This window comes from Eubalaena glacialis, chromosome 13, assembly GCF_028564815.1.
Source record: "Eubalaena glacialis isolate mEubGla1 chromosome 13, mEubGla1.1.hap2.+ XY, whole genome shotgun sequence".
Classification (NCBI taxonomy): Eukaryota; Metazoa; Chordata; class Mammalia; order Artiodactyla; family Balaenidae; genus Eubalaena; species Eubalaena glacialis.
This window is the reverse complement of record NC_083728.1, coordinates 30302056-30325325: the sequence shown is the minus strand read 5'-3', so window position 1 is coordinate 30325325 and position 23270 is coordinate 30302056. Positions and strand designations below refer to the sequence as shown.

General features: G+C 44.2%; 1 protein-coding gene across 1 annotated transcript; it reads left to right on the top strand.

Annotated features, from left to right (window-relative positions):
* Positions 1-1799: 1799 nt before the first annotated feature.
* ZNF343 (zinc finger protein 343) lies at positions 1800-17945 on the top strand. Its single transcript, XM_061208399.1, is given in 7 exon segments — positions 1800-1856; positions 9079-9344; positions 9524-9582; positions 12418-12544; positions 15837-15931; positions 15934-16631; positions 16633-17945. Coding segments are annotated over 6 exon segments (1113 nt in total). The 5' UTR covers positions 1800-1856; positions 9079-9226; the 3' UTR covers positions 16649-17945.
* The last annotated feature ends 5325 nt before the right edge of the window (positions 17946-23270 follow it).

Genomic DNA, 23270 nt, shown 5'->3' with positions numbered 1-23270 from the left:
TTTGTACCTGTTTTTACAGTTTTTGCCTCCTTGAAACATTCTTGTTACAACGGGGCAAGAGCCAGGGCAACTTTGCTTCCAGCCTCTAGCCCCTGGTGGGCTAGCAGCTAGGACTCCAGGTTTCCATCCAGGCTGCTCAGGTTCAATTCCTGGGCAGGGAGGTAAGATCCTGCTTCAAGACATTGCTCACTGCTGTCCCTCTGAGAACACTAATTACTTTTATTTGAAAGAAAAAAAAAAACTTCTAACTCTATGACAAGGAGGTAGTTATAGTTTTGAGCTACGCATTGAAGCTAAATTCCCACATGACGGGAAGATAGGGCAATATCTTCCTTAATGGTTTATTTCAGAGATGGCTGCCAGGCCTTTAAGGAAAACAACATACTTCTTAGCCTTTAAAAAGATTTACATACATATCAAAGGGGCACATGATTTACAAATAGGTTTCTCAAGGACATGGTAACAGTGAAAGCTAATTTTCAGTTACCATTACAATTTAAATGCTCTTCCTATGAATTGAACTTGGTCTGCTTTGCCGAATCCCAATTGGCGTGTTGCCAGTTGAAGGTACCAGCTTAGCCCTTAACCAGGATCTTTGGTAAAAAGCCAAAGAGCCAGACTCCAGCCTGAGTGAGGTTTCTGAAGCAGGCGATAGATGGGCCCCAGGCTGAGCAGCTGGAATCCTTCCCCTGTGGACAGACACTCCAAGATAAAGATAATGGCAGGAGCAAGGAGAAGCTGAGTCCTGCTTGGATAAAAGATAAAGAGAACACATATTTCTCATTCTTGAGGTCAAGGAGACCTCCCAAACTACACGTGCACAGAAAGGTTCCTCAGCAGTCAGAGAATGGAGGGGTGCCAGACAATAATATGTTCTTCTTTCCAGAAACCCTAGGGCTGTAATCTATTTTGGCTAAAAGACACACAACTGCCCAAAGTGGGGGGCCCTGAGTCAGATCAAATGTGGACTCAGAGCCAGGCAAAGCAAGACGATGGGCCAGAGGAAACCCAGAAGAAATGCCCCACGTAAGTGATTTAAACTACCCCAAAGGTGCTACTCTTTCTCTGAGCCCACCCCTGTGTGTCTATCCACATGTACTTTTTTTCCTCCTAATAAACACTTTACTTGTTTCACTACTTTCCATCTCTTTGCTGAAATCCATTTCTACAAAGCAGACTATCCAGGGCCTTGTCACTAGCCACTGGCCCTCGTGGTCTAGCGGTTAGGATTCCATGCTCTCAATGCCACAGGGCGCGGCTTCAATCTCTGGTCTGGGAACTGAGATGCTGCTTCAAACCACCACAGGCCGAGGCCACCCGAGATCACTTCCATCCTCTAGGAACTGGATGTGAGCTTGTCACTAACCCTGAGGACCTGGATGAGGGGAAAGTGACTACACGGCAAGGAGAACGCCGGAATTGAGTGTAAGGGATCAACAGAGACTTTGGGAGTCCGCTTTACCTCCGCAGTCCGTTTTCCAACCGCCAACCCCCCGCCCCCCACAAGTAAAATGGCAATGAACACAGGGGTGCGCAGACAGCACGGAGCCAAACTTAGATGGTGCTCGCGGAAGGCGGCATGCATATTTTAGAGCCTAAGCCCAGGGAATTTAGCCTAGTAACGAGAGGAAAAAAACCACCTGAGATGCCTGCAACCGGAAGCCGGACCCTCCACAAGCCAACCGGAAATGCCTTTGCCAGGAGACCCTGAGTGCCTGGCTGGGGACCTGGAAGCCGTCACGGAAGCGGCCGCAGAGGCTTCTGGGGAGTCTTTCAAGCGAACAGGCAGAGGGAACAGAGATTTCATTTGGGAACCACTACCTGTTTATGCATGGGTATTTTATAAACAGAGACGGGTAGGCTGTCACTACATAGCCACTGTCGTGGTAAATTAACCGCGCGGTCCACAAGCGGCTCCCGGGACGGCCAGCGGGAAGGGAGTCCGCGAGGATTCTGGGAACTGTAGTTCTGGTGTAGTTGAGCGGCCGAGGGCGGGGTGAGCGGTCCCGTCCTCTCTGGAGAGCGAGGCCTGCTGGGCCCGTGGCCCCACGTTGTCCCTCCCCTGCTGCAGGAGGGTGGTGATAGGCCGGGCAGGGCCTAGGGTTGGGAGCTGGGGCGGAGTGCGGCTGCTGGGGGAATGCGGCGGCCCAGGCCGGCGGGTTCGGGCGGTTTCGTGCTTGGAGGAGGGGGCGCGGCTCGAGGTGCGCGTTTGTGGCGGGGAAATGGGGTGACTCCTCCAGCTACGAATCCCTGAGTTGCGGGGCGTTACGCGGACCTTCACTCCTCGGCTGGGGCGAGAGACCTGGAACTCAAATTTCTTTCTTGGAAAGGGGGTGGGTATATTCTGGGCCAAACAATTTCCGAGTAGGGGGCAGCTCCAGTGCGCATCCCCGGCGTTTATTTGGGGTGTAGGGGTGTGTTCAGCCAGGGCCAAATAGACATCCCCTGTGATGGGGGCTGGGGGCGCGGCTTGGGCCATGTGTCCCTGGGTGTTGTTTGGCATGGGAGCACTTACGTGGGTCCCGCATCTCTGAATGGTTGTGGGAACCCAGGACTGATCGTGAATGTCAAGTTTTGTTTTTGATGGGGCTGAATATGACCCAATGGTGATTGGGCGGAGGTGGGGTGGAGGAGAGAGCATCTCAGGCCCTGCTGTGCGTTGGCTTGTTGGGGGTGGGTGGAGGTGAGTTCGACGTGGGCAAAACATCCATAAGGGGTGGTGGAGTGTCTTGAGTCTGGAGTTCCTGGGGATTTTAGAAAATGGGGAGGTTTTGAGCCTGAGGCAGACATCCTGCAGTGATGGTGCACTGCACTGCTGGGGCCTGCATCTAGGCAGTTTTTTGAGTGCAGGCAGGTCTGCTTCTCTGGGATCTCTTGGCCCAGCGTTGGTCCTCATCCCGGGGCCCACTCTGCTTTATGACAAAGATCCCAGATTTGGTTGTAATGTAAGTGGCTTGTTTGGCTAATTCTCCCTCTCTTTGAATGCTTTTCCCTCATGTGTTGGGGTTCAGACCTCTAGTTTGGGACTTACCCAGATTAGGTAGTGTGGGGACCTCTGAGGGCTGCTGGCCAACTGTCCAAATCACTTCTGGGATCTGGTGAAGCCCAGGTATCAGGACTTTAATTTTTGGGTAAGGTCAAGTTTTAAACCCATGCAGTAGAATAGTACAGTAAACTCACATGGACATATCACCAGATTCAACATGCATTAATTCACAGACAATCCTGTTTCATATACATCCCCTCGACTTGTCTGTGGATATGCTTTGAGAACTGTCACAGCTGGTGGGGGTTGACCATCACTGATACTACAACTCACCCAACAGGCTAAGGCCATGGCACTCCACAGCTAGAGGTCAAATCTAGGCACTTTCTAGCTCTGTCACCTCAGTTTATCAGAAGACCTAACTCCGGGCCTTTGGGAGACAAAAGTTGTACAGTGCCTGGGATTGTCTGTGGTGTATAGTAAGAGTTTAGTAAATGTTAATTATTATTAGTAACAAAAGATGATTTTCCTATTTAATAGCATATCAGGACAGGCTGTATTTTGATGCCCACACATGACTCTGTCTCCAGGAAGCTGTCTACATTCTTCTTTAACAGATCTGAGGCTGTTTTTTTTTTTCTTTTTAAAGAAGAGGAGCACCCCTCATTTTAAGCTTGGGGATTTTTAGCTTGGTATCTGGGGGCCAAGAGACAGTCCTGAAGCTCACACTGCCTGTTTCATCCTCAGGTTCACCTTCTCACATCCCTGCCTGCCCAGAGAGGACTGTGTAGAGAATGAGAGGAATTCTTGCAGGTGGATACCACTCACCTTCCATGTTTCTGCAGTGTCTTCTGTTCTCCAGACCTTGGGCAGATTTCCTTTGCTCATCCTGACGTTTTGTGCCCTGCAGTGTCCCATTTGAGGCTCAGAGGACCTGCTTGTTTCTGTAGGATACCAGGGCTGATTTAAGGGCAAGGGCCTTTAACAGGGAATATTACCCCAGACAAGTGCTCTCATTCAGGTTACCACCATCCGTGCCCTAGCAACATTTCATCCGGCCTGCTGGATTCCCAAGACTGTGTCAGCTGTTGTAAAATAAAAAATGATGATAACTACCATTTATTGGGAGTTGTTCAGTGCCAGGCACTGGGCTTTACAATCTCTGTAATATTTTATTCCCTCAGCACTGACTTATTAGAACAAACCTATGCTCACATATGATTCCTCTCTTTGTTACATGTGACGGATAAGAGTTGCACTGTTAGTTTCTACAACACGTGTTTGGAGCATGTAACTGCTGCCAGAGGGCTTTCTTCTAAGTTAAAAACATAAGAACAAAATTACATAATTAATGCCTTTTTTTTGGTGGTTAACTTTTCACATAGAAACTATAAATCCATCGTCCAGCATCAACAATAATCAATTCATGTTCAAGGTGGTTTCATATACCACCCCTGCCTCCCACCTTTTTTTGCAGAATTATTTTAAAGCTAATTCTAGACATCATATCATTTCACTTATAAATGTTTCATTATGTGTCCTTAACTGAGAAGGACTTAAATTTACCCTTTTTTAAAAAACTGAGGTATAGTTTACATACAACCAACTACACAGATCTGAAGTATATGTTTCAATGGATTTTGACAGATATGTACTCCCATGTAACCATCACCTCCAACAACTGGAATTTGTGTCCTGTTTCAGAATTCTTCGCCTACACCAAAGTCATGATGGTATTCTATGATTTTTTTTCCTAGAAGCTTAAAGTTTTAGCTTTTACATTTAGGTTTATGATCCATTTTGATGTATTTTTTTTTGTGTATGGTTTGAGGTTTTGAGGTTTGACATAGTACTTGTTTATAGCACCATTTGTTGAATCGACTCTCCTTTTACCATTGTATTGCTTTGGTGCCTTTGTTGAAAATCATTGACTGTGTAAGTGTGGGTTTATTTCTGGACAGTCTCTTCTGTTCCGTTAATTTAATTTAATCAACATTACACTGTCTTGATAACTTCAGCTTTATAGTAAGTCTGTTCTTTTATATTTCTTTTTAAAAAAATTTTTAAATTTTATTTTTAGCTGCGTTGGGTCTATGTTGCTGCACAAGGGCTTTCTGTAGTTGCAGTGAGCAGGGACTACTCTTCGTTGTGGTGTGCGAGCTTCTCATCGCAGTGGCTTCTCCTGTTGCGGAGCATGGGCTCTAGGCACATGGCCTTCAGTAGTTGTGGCACACGGGCTCTAGGGTGCATGGGCTTCAGTAGTTGTGGCATGCGGGCTCAGCAGTTGTGGCTCGTGGGCTCTAGAGCGCAGGCTGAGAAGTTGTGGCGCACGGGCTTAGTTGCTCCGGGGCATGTGGGATCTTCCCGGACCAGGGATCGAACCCCTGTCCCCTGCATTGGCAGGCGGATTCTTAACTACTGTGCCACCAGGGAAGTCCCTATACTAAGTCTTGAAACCATTTATCATAAGTCTTCTTTTACAGGGGTATTTTAGCTATTCAAGGTCCTTTTCATTTCCAAATATTGTTTTGAATCAGCTAGATTTTTTCAACAAAAATAAGTCTTGTGGGATTTTGATTGGAATTGCGTTGAATCCGTAGATCAGTTTGGTTAGAATCGACATCTCAAGAGTACTGAGTTTTCCAGCCCACAAACTTGGTATATCTCTCTGTTTATTTAGGTCTTTAATTTCTGAAAGTAACATTTTGTAGTTCTCAGTGTAGAATGTTTGCACATCTCTTCAAATTCATTCCTATACATTTTATGTTCTTGATATTTTTGGAAATGTTTTTAAAATGTAACTCTCCAGTTGTTTCTGACTAGTATTTAAAAATACAATTGATGTTTGTATGTTGACCCCTCATGTCCAGCCACCTTGCTAAATTTAAATTAACTTACTACTTCTAGTTTTTTTTTTATTGAGGTATAGTTGATTTACAATATTATATAGGTTTCAGGTGTACAACATAGTTATCCACAATTTTTAAAAATTATACTCTATTACAGTTATTATAAAATATTGGCGGGACTTCCCTGGTGGCGCAGTGGTTGAGAATCTGCCTGCCAATGCAGGGGACACGGGTTCGAGCCCTGGTCTGGGAAGATCCCACGTGCCGCGGAGCAACTGGGCCCGTGAGCCACAATTACTGAGCCTGCGCGTCTGGAGCCTGTGCTCCGCAACAAGAGAGGCCGCGATAGTGAGAGGCCCGCGCACCGCGATGAAGAGTGGCCCCCACTTGCCGCAACTAGAGAAAGCCCTCGCACAGAAACGAAGACCCAACACAGCCATAAATAAAAAAATTAATTAATTAAAAAAAAATATTGGCTATATTCCCTGGAGGGTATTATGCTTAGTAAAATAAGTCGGACAGAGAAAGACAAATACTGTGTGATCTTACTTATATGTGGAATTTTAAAAAGCTGAACTCAGGGAAGCAGAGAGTACGGTGGTGATTGCCAGGGGCTGGAGATAGGGGAAATGAAGAGATGTTGGGTACAAACTTTCTCTCTCTGACCTATTTCGTTAAGCATAGTACCCTCCAGGTCCATCCATGTTGTTGCAAATGGCAAAATTTCATTCTTTTTATGGCTGAGTAATATTCCATTGTAGTACATGTATACCACGTCTTCTTTATCCGTTCATCTGTTGATGGACATTTAGGTTGTTTCCATATCTTGGCTGTTGTAAATAATGCTTCTGTGAACATTGGGGTGCATGTATCTTTTCGAATTAGTGTTTTTGTTTTCTTTAGGTATATACCCAGAGTGGAATTGCTGGATCATATAGTACTTCTATTTTTAGTTTTTGGAGGACCCTCCATGCTGTTTTCCACAGTGGGTGCACCAATTTACATTCCCACCAACAGTTCTCACCAACATTTGTTATTTGTGTTTTTTTTTGATGATGGCCATTCTGACAGGTGTGAGGTGATATCTCACTGTAGTTTTAATTTGCATTTCTCTGATGGTTAGTGATGTTGAGCATCTTTTCATGTGCCTGTTGGCCATCTTCATGTCCTCTTTGGAAAAATGTCTATTCACATCTTCTGCTCATTTTTTATTTTTATTTTATTTTATCTTCCAAAAAATGGATATTTTTAATGTATTCGATTAGCAAAGATTAAAAAGTTAGATAATTCCTAGTGTTGGTAAAAAGTTGGAAAACAGAATTGTATATTCATTGGTGGCAATGCTTCTTATCCCATCCACGTTCTGTGTATACTGAAAATTTGAGGTCTCTAGGTGCCATACTGTGTATCAGTCTTCACTAAACATCTTCCCTTTTTTAAAAATTAATTTTTATCAGAGTATAGTTGCTTTACAATATTGTGTTAGTTTCTGCTGTACAGCAAAGTGAATCAGTTACACGTATACATATATCCACTCTTTTTCAGATTTCCTTCCCATCTAGGTCACCACAGAGCATTGAGTAGAGTTCCCTGTGCTATACAGCAGGTTCTCATTAGTGATCTATTTTATACATAGTAGTCTATACATGTCAATCTCAATCTCCCAATTCAACCTACCTTCCCTTCCCCGCTTGGTAACCGTAAGTTTGTCATCTACATCTTTGACTCTATTTCTGCTTTACAAATAAGTTCATCTCTATCATTTTTCTACAGTCCACATATTAGTGATACGATATTTGTTTTTCTCTTTCTGACTTCACTCTGTGTGACAGTCTCTCGGTCCATCCACGTCTCTGCAGATTTCTGCCCTTTTTTCTTTTTTAAAATTAATTAATTAATTAATTAATTTTTGTCTGCGTTGGGTCTTCGTTGCTGCATGTGGGCTTTTTCTAGTTGTGGAGAGCGGTGGCTACTCTTCGTTGCGGTGTGCGGGCTTCTCATTGCAGTGGCTCCTCTTGTTGCAGAGCACGGGCTCTAGGCGCATGGGCTTCAATAGTTGTGGCACGTGGGCTCAGTAGTTGTGGCTCGCAGGCTCTAGAGCTCAGGCTCAGTAGTTGTGGCGCACGGGCTTAGTTGCTCCCTGGCATGTGGGATCTTCCCGGACCAGGGCTTGAACCCGCGTCCCCTGCATTGGCAGGCGGATTCTTAACAACTGCGTCACCAGGGAAGTCCCCCCATTTTTTAATTGAGTTGTTTTTTTTGATATTGAGTTGTATGAGCTGCTACAACTTGTAGTTTTTATTTGGACTTTTGGATTCTAGGATACAGTCATGACAGTGCAAACAAAGATAGGTTTAGTTCCCATAGATAATCAGTTTTATTATTTTTCTATGTACACCTCTAGTATTTTTTAAAAATTTTATTGAAGTCCAGTTGATTTATAATGTTGTGTTAATTTCTGCTATACAGCAAATTGATTCAGTTATACATATATCTGTTCTTTTTCATATTCTTTTCCATTATGGTTTATCACAGGATTTTGAATATAGTTCCCACGCTATACAGTAGGACCTTGTTGTTTATCCGGCAGTATTTTTTATGAAAAGACAATCAAAGATTAAACACACATATTAAACCCGGCTCCCCACCCCCCACCTTTCCTAAAGGGGTCCTTGTTAAACTGAACCTTTAAATTGATGTGTAATAAAATATACCCACCACTTCCTTACTGGCTTTTGGATTTTATGTGTGTTTTTTTTGGCCATGCCGTGTGGCTTGCGGGATCTTAGTTCCCCCACCAGGGATTGAACCTAAGCCCCCTGCAGTGGAAGTGTGGAGTCTTAACCACTGGACTGCCAGGGAAATACCTCCCTGTTTTTTTTCTTTTTGAGTAAGTTTACCTTTCCTCTATTCTCAGAACATGAGAGATGGTGGAATAATGCAGTGCTTACAAGTGGCACTGTCACTTTCAGTCACATTTCCTTGTCCAGGGCAAGTGATGAGACCAAGCCTGACGTCAGGGGCAGAGAATTATAGAGAGAAACAAATAATTGGGAATGATGATGATATCTACCATAAAGGGCCTACAGGCTAGAAAGGAATGAGGTAAAAAAATGCAAGGAACCTTGTGGACTGAGACGCTACGTGTATTGTGTGAGAGGACAGGATCCCTGCTGAAGAGGCACAGGCATAGGGCCCACAGTAAGGGTCCCAGCAATGTCAAATTGCTTCTCTGTCCCACAGGTCCTGGCTGCATGGCAACAAGTTGGGCTTTTATAAGTAAGTTTTGGAGGAATCACACCAGGCAGCAGAAATTGATCTTGAGATGAAATAATTTCTATCAGGCCTCCTGGCAGAATTTCAAGGCGAACACTGGGCTGACTCTGGGGCCATGACGTTGCCTGATCCTTCTGCCTGGAGAGAGCAGAACTGGGAGGAGATGTTGCCTTTGGAGAACAGGGAAGTTATGGAAACTGTGAAGACACTGACTCAGAATCATAAGGCAAAAGGTGAGAGCTGTTGAGGGTCCAGAGAGGTGAAGAGGGGGAGCAGGGCTCCAGGTTTACTGCGAATGCCTTGTGATCACAGCTGAGGAAAGGGGCGACTTCCTCTTCACAAGGCATGGAGGAGCTGCTCTGGCAGCACCATGGGAGCCCCAGTTTCTCATAGCTTCTTTTTCCTTCTCTAGGTTTGCCTTCTCACAAGACTGACTGGCTTCAAGAAAAGGAGGGAAAGTCCAAAATACTGGTGAGTTGGGGTTACGTTTATTTAAAGTCTCTCAAAATTGCTCTTAAGGACGTGTGGCAAGTAGTGAAACATTTATTCAAGAAAATCTACTAAATCAGCAAGAGTCTGTGGCATTTGTCCCACAACCTGCTCCCTCCTGGTCACCCTTCAGCTCAGTGTAACGGAAGCTGTACTCCAAATGGGTACAGCTGAGAAGATGGGACTTTCTTCCCCCAGTTCCCAGTCTTTTTCCCTGGGAGGGGCAAGCCACCAGCAATTCTTATTCCCCCCAGCTCGGTGTGGCAGGCAAGTGTGGCCAAGAAGTCTGGCGTTTTCTATCTCCACTAGACCCTATTTGTAGGATGGAAGCTCTGTCTCAGGCACAGAGGGTCAAGAATCAGGAGGGACCTTATTGCCTTCTCCCCATCTTGCTCATAGGGCAGACAGAGATCCTGTGCTAGGAGAAGCATGCTGAGAAGAAAAGGAGCTGCCACCCCCGCCCAGTGCCCCGCTGTGAGAGCAGGAGTGTCACACTGAGCGAAGTGGTCTGCCGGTCCTGTGCCACCTCTGAGTAGTGGTGCAGAGGTCCTGCCCTGGTGAGAGGCAGGCCATAGGAACAGAGAGCTCTGCAGCGCTCCCTAAGGGGACTGGCTTTGCGTGGAACTGAGTAGGGAAGTTGAAGTCTTAGGGTGTTGTTGAAAACAGTGGAGATTTTGGTGGTGAGCAATTAAGAGGAAACTGAGACGCCTGTGATAGCAACAAGTGAAATGGCAGATCAGCTGGAAGTTTAACAGAGAAAGCAGGGAAAGAGATTGCTGAGAGGAGGTCTCCTACGGGTCAGAGTAAGTCTCAAATACTGGCCTCAAAATTACCCCTGCAAAAGGATCTGACTTTAATTGGATCAGACTATGGAGCCATTTATACTCCAGGACGTTGTTGAAAACAGTAGAGCAATCAGCAACCAATAGTGGAGGCTAACAGCCGGGTGTGATACTAATAGAGGCAGACCTGCTGGAAGCTTAACGGGGAAGTCAAGGAGAGACACAAAGAGAGCCCTCTGTCAGGAGGGGGAAGGTCTGGGTGACTGTGTGTTTGCTCAAGGCTGCACCCTCTGAGGAGCCACTGCTTCAGGGGAAGTAACCTTCATTGAACTAATCCAGACAGATCTCAAAACAAATGAACAAGCAGACAACCACAACAATAGCCTAGGAAGAGGGCAGGGTTGGTATCCAGAGTTGCTACAATATTTTACCTAAAATGTCCAATATTCAAAGAAGAATTATATAGATAAGGGGAGGGAGAAGGAGGGAAAGGGAAAGAAAGAATATATGAATTTAAGAATGAGAGAAAGCCTAAATAAATTTTCCTGGTCTGTAAAATGAAAACAACTTTTCAGGTCTATGAGTTAAATTATAATCTCACTGGATTGTAAATTCATCTTCCCCTATTGGTTATGAGTTGTTCATTCACTGATACACTGTGGACACAAAGTTATACTCCTAGGGAATGTCCAGTGGGATTGGGGCTAGGAAGCAAAGTGAGCCAAATGCCCTGCCTTCATTCCAGGAAGCTTATTGAAGTATAGGCAGAGCTTGGAGATATTGTGGGTTTGGTTCCAGACCACCATGGTACAGTGAATATCACAGTAAAGTGAGACACACGAAATTTTTGGTTTCTCAGTGCATATAAAAGTTATGTTTACACTATACTGTAGTCTATTATGTGTTCAATAGCATTATGTGTGAAAAAACAATATACATACCTTAATTAAAAAATACTTTATTGGATCCTGGAGGTCCAGTGGTTAAGACTTCGCCTTCCAGTGCAGGGGGTACAGGTTCGATCCCTGGTCAGGGAGCTAAGATCCCACATGCCTCACAGCCCAAAAACCAATAACATAAAACAGAAACATTATTGTAACAAATTCAATAAAGACTTTAAAAATGGTCCACATCAAAAAAATCTTTAAAAAAAACTTTATTGCTAAAAAATGCTAACCATCCTCTGAACCTTCAGCAAGCTGCAGTAGTAACATCAAAGATCATTCATCACAGGTCACTGTAACAAATATAATAATAATAAAAACATTTGAAATGTGAGAATTACCAAAATCTGACACAGAGACACGTGGTGAGCAAATGCTGTTGGAAAAATGGCACCCATAGACTTGTTTGACGCGGGGTTGCCACGAACCTTCAATTGTAAAAAACTTGATATCTATGAAGGGCAATAAAGCAAAGTGCAGTAAAATGAGGTACACCTGTACTGCTCTACGCGATGAGTGAAGCATTAAGGGCTTTCTTTTAAAAAGATTGCTAAAATACCAGGCAAAGACAGATTTTGCAGATCCCATTTAGTAACCTGAACTCTTCAAAAATGCTTATTCCGGGCTCCATCTGTTCACTCCTGCTTTTCTCTGTGGTTGAAGTTTTCTTTCATTTTCTCCTCTAAATCGTCTCCATTCCCTAATGCCCAGCACAAGCCTTGTGTACATGATGCTTTTATTCTTCTCCAGCCCATCCTCTACTCTTCATCTCAGAATTCCTCCATTCCTCAGGGTCATTGAGCACTGCTTTAGGTTTTCAAATTGATTCACAAATCGTTTCTCCAAAGAAATCAAAAGCCTCCGAGGGCCAGGAATGAGTTTTATGCATCAGTTATGTGCTCCTCAGATTTTAACACAAAGCCACAGTAATAATGCCCAGAAGAACTTGGTACAGAGAACCACGTACTCTGAAAAGAATTAGATCAACTTCTTGCATATCTAGACTCTCCGGGGCCACCAGCTATGTTCCTCATAGTGGGAGGACTGATGGGGAATTGCTGTATGTCCCTTAATTTATTGCTTGTTTATAGGTACCAGTTACATTCAGGGATGTGGCTGTGGTCTTCACAGAGGCAGAATGGAAGAGACTGAGCTCTGAGCAGAGGGACCTATACAGAGAAGTGTTGCTGGAGAATTATAGGAATCTGCTCTCGTTGGGTGAGGCAGTGTTCTTTCTTTCATTAATTCAGTGGAGATTTACTGGCCACCTCCCATATGGCAGAAAATGTTCTAGACACTTAGAACATGTTAGTAAATGAAATGGTAATCTCTGCCCATGGGGACTTACTTTCTACTGTAGGGAGACAGCTAACAAAAAGCTTCATATTCAGGGACATTATTATTATTTAAAAATTTTTGCATATGTTTATTTTTATTTTCTTTTTTATTGAGGTATAGTTGATTTACAATATTACATAAGTTTCAGGTGTACAATGTAGTGATTCACAATTTTTAAAGGTTATACTCCATTTTTGGTTATTACATATATAGGGATATTATAATATGGTATGTTAGAAGGTGATAAGCACTACATAGTAAAAAATAATAATAAAATAGAACCGGAGAAAGGAGTATTGAGTGTGAGGGGGTGGCTGGCTGAATTTTGAAATTGGGTATTTGAAATCACCAAGAAGGTAACATTTGAGCAAAGGGAGTTAGAACTCTAGGTATCTAGGATAAGAGCATTTCAGGTGGAGGGCCTCGTCGGTGCTAAGGCCCTAAGGAATTGGGGTGCCTGCCAGGTATAAGGAACTGCAGTGGAGGCACAGTATACAGGGGAGAGCAGTGAGAAATGCCTTCTAAGGCAGAAGTTAACATTAAATATCAAAGTTTGTATGGCTTTTGAGTTTCATAAGCCATATTTTTTTCATTTATTTAAAAACTGACATTGATTCTTTAAATCTAGGTTGATAAATACTTTTGATTGTGATATTTCTCTGGATCAGGGGTTGGCCAACTTTTTCTGTAAAGGGCCAGAAAGTAACTATTTTAGGTTTTGTGGGTGATATGGTTTCTGTAACCACTCTCAACTCTGCCCTTGTAGGGCTAAAGTAGCCATAGACAACAGGTAAATGAATGAGCATAGCTGTGTTCTAGTAAGACTTTTGTGGACACTGAATTTTGGATTTCATGTAATTTTTATGTATCATGAAATATTATTGTTCTTTAGTTTTTTTCCAACTATTTAAACATTTAAAAGTCATTCTTAGCTTGTAGACTGTGCAGAAATAGAGGGCCAGATTTAGCTTGTGGGCCATGGTTTTCCCACCCCTTGTTCTAAATCAGTGCTGTCCAGTAGAAATATAATGTGAGCCATGTGGGTAATTTTAAATTTCCTAGTAACCACATTTGAAAAAGTAGAAGTAAATGGGTGAAATTAATTTTAATAATATCTTATTTAACCCAATATATCAAAATATTTTCATGTCAACATATAATCAATATAAAAATTAATTAGATATTTTACTCTTTATTTTTGTACTAAGTGTTCAAAATCTGGTTGTTATTTTATACTTAGAACACATTTTCGTTCAGACCAGCCACATTTGAAGTGCTCAGGAAGCATACAGCTGGTGGCTGCCATATTGGATGGTGTGGTTCTAGATATTCCTGTAGTTCTAGATAAAGCAGGTAGAGAAAAATCACATTTTTGGAGACACAAACTAGTTTTAGGCAGGAATTTCTTCAGGCGTTTCCTTAAATGGCATAGCTATTTCCCTGATATGGATTAATCAGGTTTACTTTTTTCATTTTCATCTTCTTTGACATGTTTTGATCTGATTTCATCTAGTTTGAGCTCCATCTAATTAAGTGTGGATTCATCTGTTTCAGTCTGGTTCTGTGTGTTTTGATTTGGCCTTAGCTAGTCAATCTAACTAGATTTTGTTTTTATTTTTCTCTTGTCATATTATCTTCCTTCTCTGTGTTAATGTGTTTAATGGGTTCCGAGGAAAATGTCAAAATCACCTTGTTCAGATTAGTCTTGATATTGAATGCTGGGATCCCACTTGCATTTCTTGAAGTTGTGTCCTTTGTCTTGCTCAGCACCACAATATCCTGCAGTTCTCCTGCCTCTTATGTCTCTTGTGGGCTTTTCTCTTACTTTTTTCTTTCCTTTGGACTGTAAGGGTCCATAGGACTAGTGTTGGGTACTCTTTTTTTCTATGTCAGTATTCACACCCTTGAACAGTTTGTGAACTTCAACGATTTTACCCATCACCTATTATAATGAATCCATTTTCTTTGTCACTGTCTCACCTGTGCTTTATCTTCATATTTCTATTTGGTTACAAGACAAGTTTATTCTCAAACTTATCAAAAATTGAGATCATACTATTTTCCCTCCTAAACCAGTCTCTCTTTCTCTAGTTCTTCACATATTCATGTTATGATGTCTCTTCTTCAAAGGTACTCCCTGAGATAATCTTTAAAGCTTTCATAGGGGAGATATTTCAGTTAGTTTAGGCTAGGTAATGCTGTGATAACAAACAACCCCAAACTTTGCAAATGTTCATTTCTTACTTAATATCTACTGTCTACAGTTCAGGTAGACAGCTTTATTGGTTCAGCTCTGTTGGCTCTGGGATCTAGGCAAAAGGAACAGCCTCTATCTGGGTCATGGGATTCTTAAGGAAGAGGGAAAACAGCAATGATAGAACCATACTGTGCCTCTTAAAACTTGTTTGCAAGAAGCACTAACTTTTCACTAACCTTTGTTGGCCAAAGCAAATCCCATAGCCACGTCTGATGTCACTATAATGGGATTAGTTTGGGCACAAGGTACCAGAATCCTGAAATCATGGAGCATGTCTTTCTGTCCACTGCTGAATCCACAATACTTTAGTAGAGAACCTAGTACTTAGAAATTTTTTAGTATTGGTTTGTGGGTGGGCAACTGGAAATTCAGATTTATTTCATATACAGTCTCTTTAACCACTGTTTCATATACTGTTTCCTACATTTGAAAGCCTTCCAGAACTAGTGACTTTTTTTGTATATCAGTCTTCTATTTTGTAATAAGAAAAGTCATGAAAGAGATTTCCACATAGGTCATAGAGACTGTTACCTCCAAGTAGAACAGAGTTGTGGACAGTCTATATCAATGTGATATAGACTTAGATGATTTAGTCAGAGGAAAAGGCTAAGGGCAGTTGAGGCTACTTGCAGAGCAAAAAGGTTCCTGGTCTGACTGACATATAGAAGATGCTTTTGTTATGGATTTTCTGGATTGCAATAGAAAATGGAATGTGTAGAAGTGGAATGTAAAGTGGATGTAGAATGTGTAGAAGTGGAATGTAAAGTGGAATTATTCGTGGGAAACAAATTGTGTTGTATGTATATTGTCAATTACAGTTGTGGCAGTAAGACACTCTCTGTCCTAAGACAAGGCAGAACAGCCCAGCAGCCCTACTTAGGGCTTCTCTAACTGAAAACCTTCTCTCTCCAGCAGAACCAAAGCCAGAGACCTACCCCTGTTCTTCCTGCCTTCTGGCCTTTTTCTGTCAGCAGTTCCTCAGCCAACACACGCTGCAGATCTTCCCGGGTGTGTGTGTGTAGAAAATCGCTTCCACCTTGGGGATTCTGGCCTGGGGCATCGGGGGCAGCAGTATTCTGCTCACAGCTGCTGGAGTGAAAACACAGAAGGCCAAGAGAGAGAAGGTAACTCCAGACCCTGGTGCTCGAGGACAGAGGAGAGACGGTCCTTACGTGCATTGCCCAGCCCACCCTGAGAACAGTCAGCAAGTCCTGGAGAAGGCAGCGCAGTGGTAGAAATAGAGCCCAGCGCAGCCCAAAGGGTAAACCCTGTGCAAGCAGACAAAGAAATGAAGGAATTAGAAACCTCAAGCTCTGGAGCTGTCAACTGTCAAGAATGTGAACTAGACTGTAGCCCCAAATCAAACTGCATTACAAACCAGACCATCCTCTTAGGGGAGAAGCCCTATGTCTGCAGGGAGTGTGGGTGAGGCTTTAAAGATAAGTCGAACCTCATCAGACACCATTGGACACACTCAGTGGAGAAGCCTTATGTGTATATTGAGTGTGGCCGAGGTTTCAGCCAGGTGTCAACCCTTATTAATCACCGGAGGACACACTCAGTGAAGAAGCCTTACATGTGCAAGGAGTGTGGGTGGGGCTTTAGCCAGAAATCACTCCTCCTTGTGCACCAGAGGACACACTCAGGGGAGAAGTATTATGTTTGCAGGGAGTGTGGGCGAGGCTTTAGTAACAAGTCAAGTCTCATAAGACAAGAGGACACACTGAGAGGAGAAGTCTTGTGTATGCAGGGGTCCTGGGCAGGACTTTAGCAATTAGTCGAACCTCTTCTTACACCAGAGAGATGTGTGGGGAGTAGTCTGTATGTGTGTGTGGGGTGTGAGTGAAGCTTCAGAGATGTGTTGACCCTCATCAGGCAGTGAGGCACATTCAGGGAAGGAGCCTTATGCGTGCAGAGTGTGGGTAGCTGTCAACCCTCAGTGCACAAAGAGGACGCACTTAGGTGGGAAGTGTTGTGTGTGCAGGGACTGTGGGGAGGCTTTAGCAACAAGTCAGCATTTATGGAACATCCAGTGGCCGACTCAGGAGAAGCATCGTGTGTTCAGGGAGTGCTGACAGGCATTGGGAAAAGAACCGACAGGAGGGCTCCAGATGGCTCACTCAGGGAGGAGCTGTGTGTTTGCAGGGAGTGTGGGCAAGGCTCTTGTGATCAGTCAGCTTTCTTCACACACTGTAGGGAGAATCCTTATGTGGGGATACTGTGGGGCTGCTCCAGCCAGACTGCTGCTGATGGCTGCAGAGATGAATTCCTCACTATACTTGCTTTCAGCCACAGGGAGCTGCACTTCCCAAGGGATGCCTCCTGGCCAACGACTGATTGATATGGGGAGACAAAACCCTAGCCGTTGACTCTGCTGGGACAACTCCAGAGGGTCGTCCCAGATCCCAAGATCCCCATGAGACTGAATGATCTCAAACACATTGCAGGTCAGCTTCTTCCTCTGCCCAGTCCTGTCCTCATTCCCCGGTAAGCCACTCAATTCTCTGTCTCATTGTCTCTCCAGGGAATCCACCCTAAGATATCATAAGCACACAAGGAGTGTGGACGAGGCTTTGGCTAAAAGTCGCCCCTCAACAAACCCCAGAGTATATAGAATAGAAGCTCTGTGTGTGCGGGGAGAATGGGTAAGGACACCTCAGGATGCATCAGAGAACAGCTTTTGGGGGAGAAGCTTTACAAGGCAGGAAGGGAGACTGGGAAGCTTTAGCAATAAGTTACACCTTCTGGTGCAGCCAAGGACACTCAGGGAGGCCTGTGTGGGTGGGGTTGTGGGCAGAGCCTTATTCTGACACCCCTCCTCACAGATCACTACCTCACTCACCTCCTGGGGGGGTTTCAGAAGTGTTGACCCCCACCCCTCCCCATACTCTTTTTGAGAGTGAAGATGGCAGTAACAACTTAATAAACATGTTTTTTCCACTTTTTGTAATCAGTTGGAATAAAAAAGTAGAAGGCTTTATTTAAGTAAGAATAATCAATTTGTTTTATTTTCAAACACCTATTCTTTCCCATGTTTTCATGTCCTTCTGTTCTCGTAAAATGTTCAATAAGCTCAGGCTATGTGCCTTAGTCACTCACCTGTCTGGAAAGGAATTAAATTTCACAACCTGGATTTCTGCATGAATTCAACCCTTGAGAAAAAATAAGTCCCAATCAACCTAGTAGATTTATTGGAGGATCTGATTCGTTGCATGGGGAGGATGATGTAGGTTCTGGAGACATGCCCACTGAAGGGAGGGAATTTCCCGGGTCTCTGGAGGCTGGGTTGCCTCTTCTGACTGATCACTCCCTTTGGCTTCTGTGAAAGCTCCCTTCCCTGACTTCTGTCTCTTCCTTCTAGTCTCTATTCAGGTCTCTGCTGTATCCTTCTCTACCACTGAAGCATTGTTTTTCCTTCCAGATTCCAGAGTCAGGTCCTTTAACCACACCCAAACTGTTTTCCAGTCATGAATCATTGCTTTGGGTCTCTTAGCTACTTCCGTGTCAGATCATAAGTCTAAAGACCCCTAGGGAATTCCCTGGTGGTCCAGTGGTTAGGACTCTGTGCTTTCACTGCTGAGGGCTGGGGTTCAATCCCTGGGCCCTAATCCTGCAAGCCGCGTGGAGCGGCCAAAAAAAACAAAACAAAAAAACCCCTAAACGTAGCTCCAATGCCACGTCCCCTCATCCCTCCAATCCTAGGGTCTAGTCCTGCTAATGACACCCACATCATCCCTCCACTAACTGGTCGAAGACAACCTGGTCATACCCCTGCCCTTGTTTTTCAGCCCAAGGACCTGGCCTTTAATCACACCCTTTCCTAGTCTTCCTCCCTCAGAGCCCAAATTGCCCAGATTTTTGACAACTCTGCATGCCCTGGCTCTGACTTCTATGTCCTAAGCCAGAACTCTTTACTGGAGAGGGTTGGCCTCGGCTCTAGCAAATTTGTTTGCTCAGTTGGAGTTTGCCAGATCCACAAAATGGATATCAGGCTTTGAAAATCAGAAAAAACAGACTGATTTTGATGCACTATCAAAGGAGGGGGCAGTAAAAGAGAGTCCAAAGGCCATGAAGTCAGCTTTCCATTGGGTCCTGAGTCAGCTCTGGTGGAGAGGATGTGAGTGCCGGGAGCGTGGGTCCCCACCCTTTGCCACATTTCCCGTCGTTTCTTTGCTGGAACTGCCCCTATAACATCAACACTTTGCTTTGGGTCAGAACTGGAAGCCACAGAGGGAAAAGTGTTTATGGGTATGCAGTCTCTAGGGTCTGAAGAGGGATGGGCCCTCTATGTTCCAGATGACCCCAAGACCTCTCCCTGTGTCCTGCCATTGGGAGAGAAACAGGTGAACAAACCAGCACCTTCCTTTGGGAAGGAAGGGTGGGAGGAAAGAAAATGATGCAGATTCTTTTTAACTGAAGTCCCTTATAACCTGTAGCGACCTCAGACGTGTTCCAGGGAAAGGACTGTCAGTCCTAGCCCAGCAAAGGGAGAGGGTTTTGGGTTATCTTTCCAAGCCTGGAAAGGGGCTTCCCCAGACTGCTGCTACTCCGTCCTTTATCTCTAGAAAGGGCCACTGGAACCAGCTCCTGTACTCCATCCCAGCAGGAAGCAGAACAGGGGTGTGTGAGGTGAGCTCTGCCTCGGAAGAAAGGAAGGTACACATCCCCACTCCCTAGGATGTTGGTTTCTGCCCCCAGGGAGGAGGAGCTCAGACTTACAATAAGAGCTTATTTCCGACAGGAGGTCAGTGGCCTCAAACTCAGAGGCCTGCAGTGTCCAGGCAGGTCCTATACTAATGAGGGGGTCAAGCCTTGATTGGGTGGGGGTGCTTTGGGGAACTGGGGAGCTCAAACTCAAGTTGCTTCCTGCATCCTTCCTGGCCTCCTCACTTGACCCCACTCTAGAAAGCCTTGAGCTGCACCTCGTTTGGGCCTTTTCATTTAATGATCCAAATGTCCTGCCCCTTTTTTTGAGGCATGACCTTGACTTCAGAACCCTCCAGCATTCTTCCCCATGTTCAGTTTTAGAACTGTCTTTTTCATGTTAAGTTTTGCTTAGTTTTCTGAAAAACATGGCACTAGATTATGAAAAATGAACATCAGTTTTGATATGGGAACATCTGACCCAGTAACACAATGGTGTGGAAACTCTGTAATCTGACAAAAGAACGTGTAAAAATGCGATGATTTGGCAGCACGTTGTGTGATGAATCCATGTGAGGGCCACCTGTGGGTCACAGAGAGGATCTGGGTTGGGGGGACTTTCAAGATGGCTGGCAATCTGACAGCCCCTGGCTGTGAAATTAGGTACAGTGGGTCAGATTTAAAGTGACCTAATATATACACACAAGCTCTAATCTGACTTTTAAATATCTGCACATATATTTCTCATATATTCAAAGTAAGCATGTATAAATTTTTTATCAATTTTTTTCTAAAAGAAAACAGATGGTAAAGGATTCTTGGCAAAACATGAGATTTTCTCATTGCATAATCTTTTTCCTAATGGAAATACCATGTTATCCTTTATTTCCTCCTAATTATGCACGACATATATAAGGGATAAAAATCCATATTCTTATATAAAGATTATTTTTATCTAGCTCTGTACCCTATTCATTAATTTTAACCTCATAATCATTTTGGAGAATAGCCAAAAACTCAACTGCCCTTTAAAGAGAAGTTTAGGACAGGTTGAAATATGACATTCTAGAATCCTAAAACAATGAGACCAGATTTCTAGAGTTCCAGCCATCAGTGCTCTAAAAAGGATAAAAGCATTCCTTCTCTGTCTGAGTGTTGAGGCAACAGCTGAGGATTGGAAAATCTCACAAAGCCAGATTACACACAGGGACAGGCTTGTCTGCTTCTAATGTAGACCACAGTGTGGGGCCCAGCTTACCTTGCTTACTAGGCTCTAAGGCAGAGCTGGTTTTGCAGAATCCTTGCTGCTACTAGTCATCAGTTCCCCTTTTCCCTACTTCCTACTTCTTCTGGGAACTAGAAAGCTATTTTTTGTCTGGGGGGAAGAGAGCTTAATTTTATGAAGTTTAATGCGACTCATAATAGTTTTTGTCTGAGCTGCCTCTCTTTTGTGTGTTATAATAACCTTGGGTAAAAGCAGCAGGACCCTGACCTTCCCCTAGGTCTAATAAACACTGCCACTAAAAGATGCTTCCTTGTCTTTTGATAGAGGGGTTCAACTTGTAAAAATCTTAGAGTAAGTAAATTTGCAATATTGGAGGTGTGCCTGACTAATAAAATTGTGAAAACATTTGAGATCAGATTTTCTGCTTAATATATTGGTACAGGAATTATGTGGGTGTTGAAGACCTGGAAGAGATGACGTGGGGAATCTGAGAGAAAACTTAAGAGAAAGGTATGATGAATAGCACTGAGACCAGGGTAAATCTGGGAGGTCAGAAGTGTTGCACTTGTCCAGGCAAAATTTACAGGACAACTATGGTGATAGTTTTGTGGACTGAAAGAGAAGATAGGCTTCGTAGGGTTGGTCTTCAAAGCACTTGGTGATCACCTGGATGTAGAATTTAAAAGCACCCCCGCAAACACAGCTTTCCAACAGTAGAAACATTTGCAAAAGGTAAAAAGTGCTCATCACTCCAAGAATCCAAGCAGAAAGCCAACGTCTTATCTATGTTTATCATGAGAGTAGTTCCTTCTTTAGAGGCTATCATCTTTTCCCTCCGAGGCCTGCATTCTGCTGACCTGTATGGTAGAATATGTTTGGGTGTATGTGGAGTGGTGTCACTTAATCAGTATATTGTCTTAGCTCCAAATTCACCTTTTGTTGCCTGATCTGTGAAAATGGATCTGGGCCCTTTATATATTTTTCCTTTGTCAGCTGGCATGAGGTACATCAGTAGTGGGCTGTTCTGGAGCAACATTGCCGGAGGAAGGGGTCCTCTCTCCTGGTGTAGGTGGCTCTTCCACCAGGCTCCTGGAGAGTACCCTTTTCCCCTGCTTCTCGGCCTGTGCAGTTTTCTCTCATGCTAAATGCCTGCAGGGACACAGCTTTCTCCACCGATTGGCCACCCTGTGTTTTCTCCAGCTCTCCACCCAGGTGGTGGTGGCTCAGGAGCCCCAACAGCACAGGCCTGTGCTCCAGCCCAGGTTGCTGCTCCTGTACCCTCTCTTCAGCGCCATGGGGACACACCCTGGGGCCACCTTGGACCTTCATCCTGTGCAGAGGCTCAGAGCCTCCCCAGCCTGGTCGTTGCTCCCCAGACCCTCTCCTTAGCTCCACATGCATGTGCACCAGGGCCCCAGCAGCCACCCGTAGCTGCCCCAGCCCAAGCTGTGCACCTAAGTGCACTAGGTTTTTGCAGCTTTTCAGCTTCCATTTCTAGCAGCACCTATAGCAGTACCTTGACCTCTTCTGCTCACCCACCCATCAGTCTTGGCTGACTTGTGCCCCAGAGGTTTGTTTGCTGCGGCCCTTCAGACACAGATACTGTGTGGTCCAGGCTTTGTGTCAGCATCAACACCCTGACTATCTGTGCATGTTGGGCTCCCTTTGTGTACCTGCCAACCAGCCTTGGCTTGCCTGTGCTCCAGAGGGATATTCCTGCTTGCCTGGCAACTGCAGACCAGCTCTGGCCTGTGCAAAGTTCTGGCCCTTCCCGCCAACTTCTCCACCATCCAGTGGGCTGAAACCACACCTTCTCTAGTGAGGGCTGAACCCAAACCTTGGGGAGGGAAACCTCCTTCTAGGTTTATCCTTCTTTAGGTTCTCTCCCTTAGCTGAGGGTTTTCTTTTAATATTTACAGTTACTTTCCTATCATTGCAAAGCAATTCTTCCTGCTAAATTTCCCATTTAAGTTACTGTGTGGTTTCTGTCTCCTCACTGGACCCACGTTGATACAGATGTGAATGTGTACAGTTTTTATATGAGGGCAAAGACGCGAACTTTTGACTGCAGTTATTCAGTGAACCCAGAGATAAACCAAAGAAATAATGCACGTCAAAATTATTATTAATACTAGCTGGGGCAATGGCCCTGAACCCAGACACAAACTTAATGGTCTAAACCAGGGGATGGCAAAATGCAGCCTGAAGGCCAAATCTGGCCTGCCACCTGTTTTTGTAAGGCCTGCAAGCTAAGAATGCTTCTTACATTTTAAATCATTGGAAAGAATCAAAAGAAGAATAATATTTTGTGACACATATTTGTGTTCATAATTAAAGTTTTATCGTAGCACAGCCACACATTGTTACATATTGTCTATAGCTGCTTTCATGCTACAATGGTTGGGTTGAGTAATTGCATTAGAGACCATATGGCCCACAAACCCTAAAATACTATCTGACTCCTAACAGAAAATGTTTGC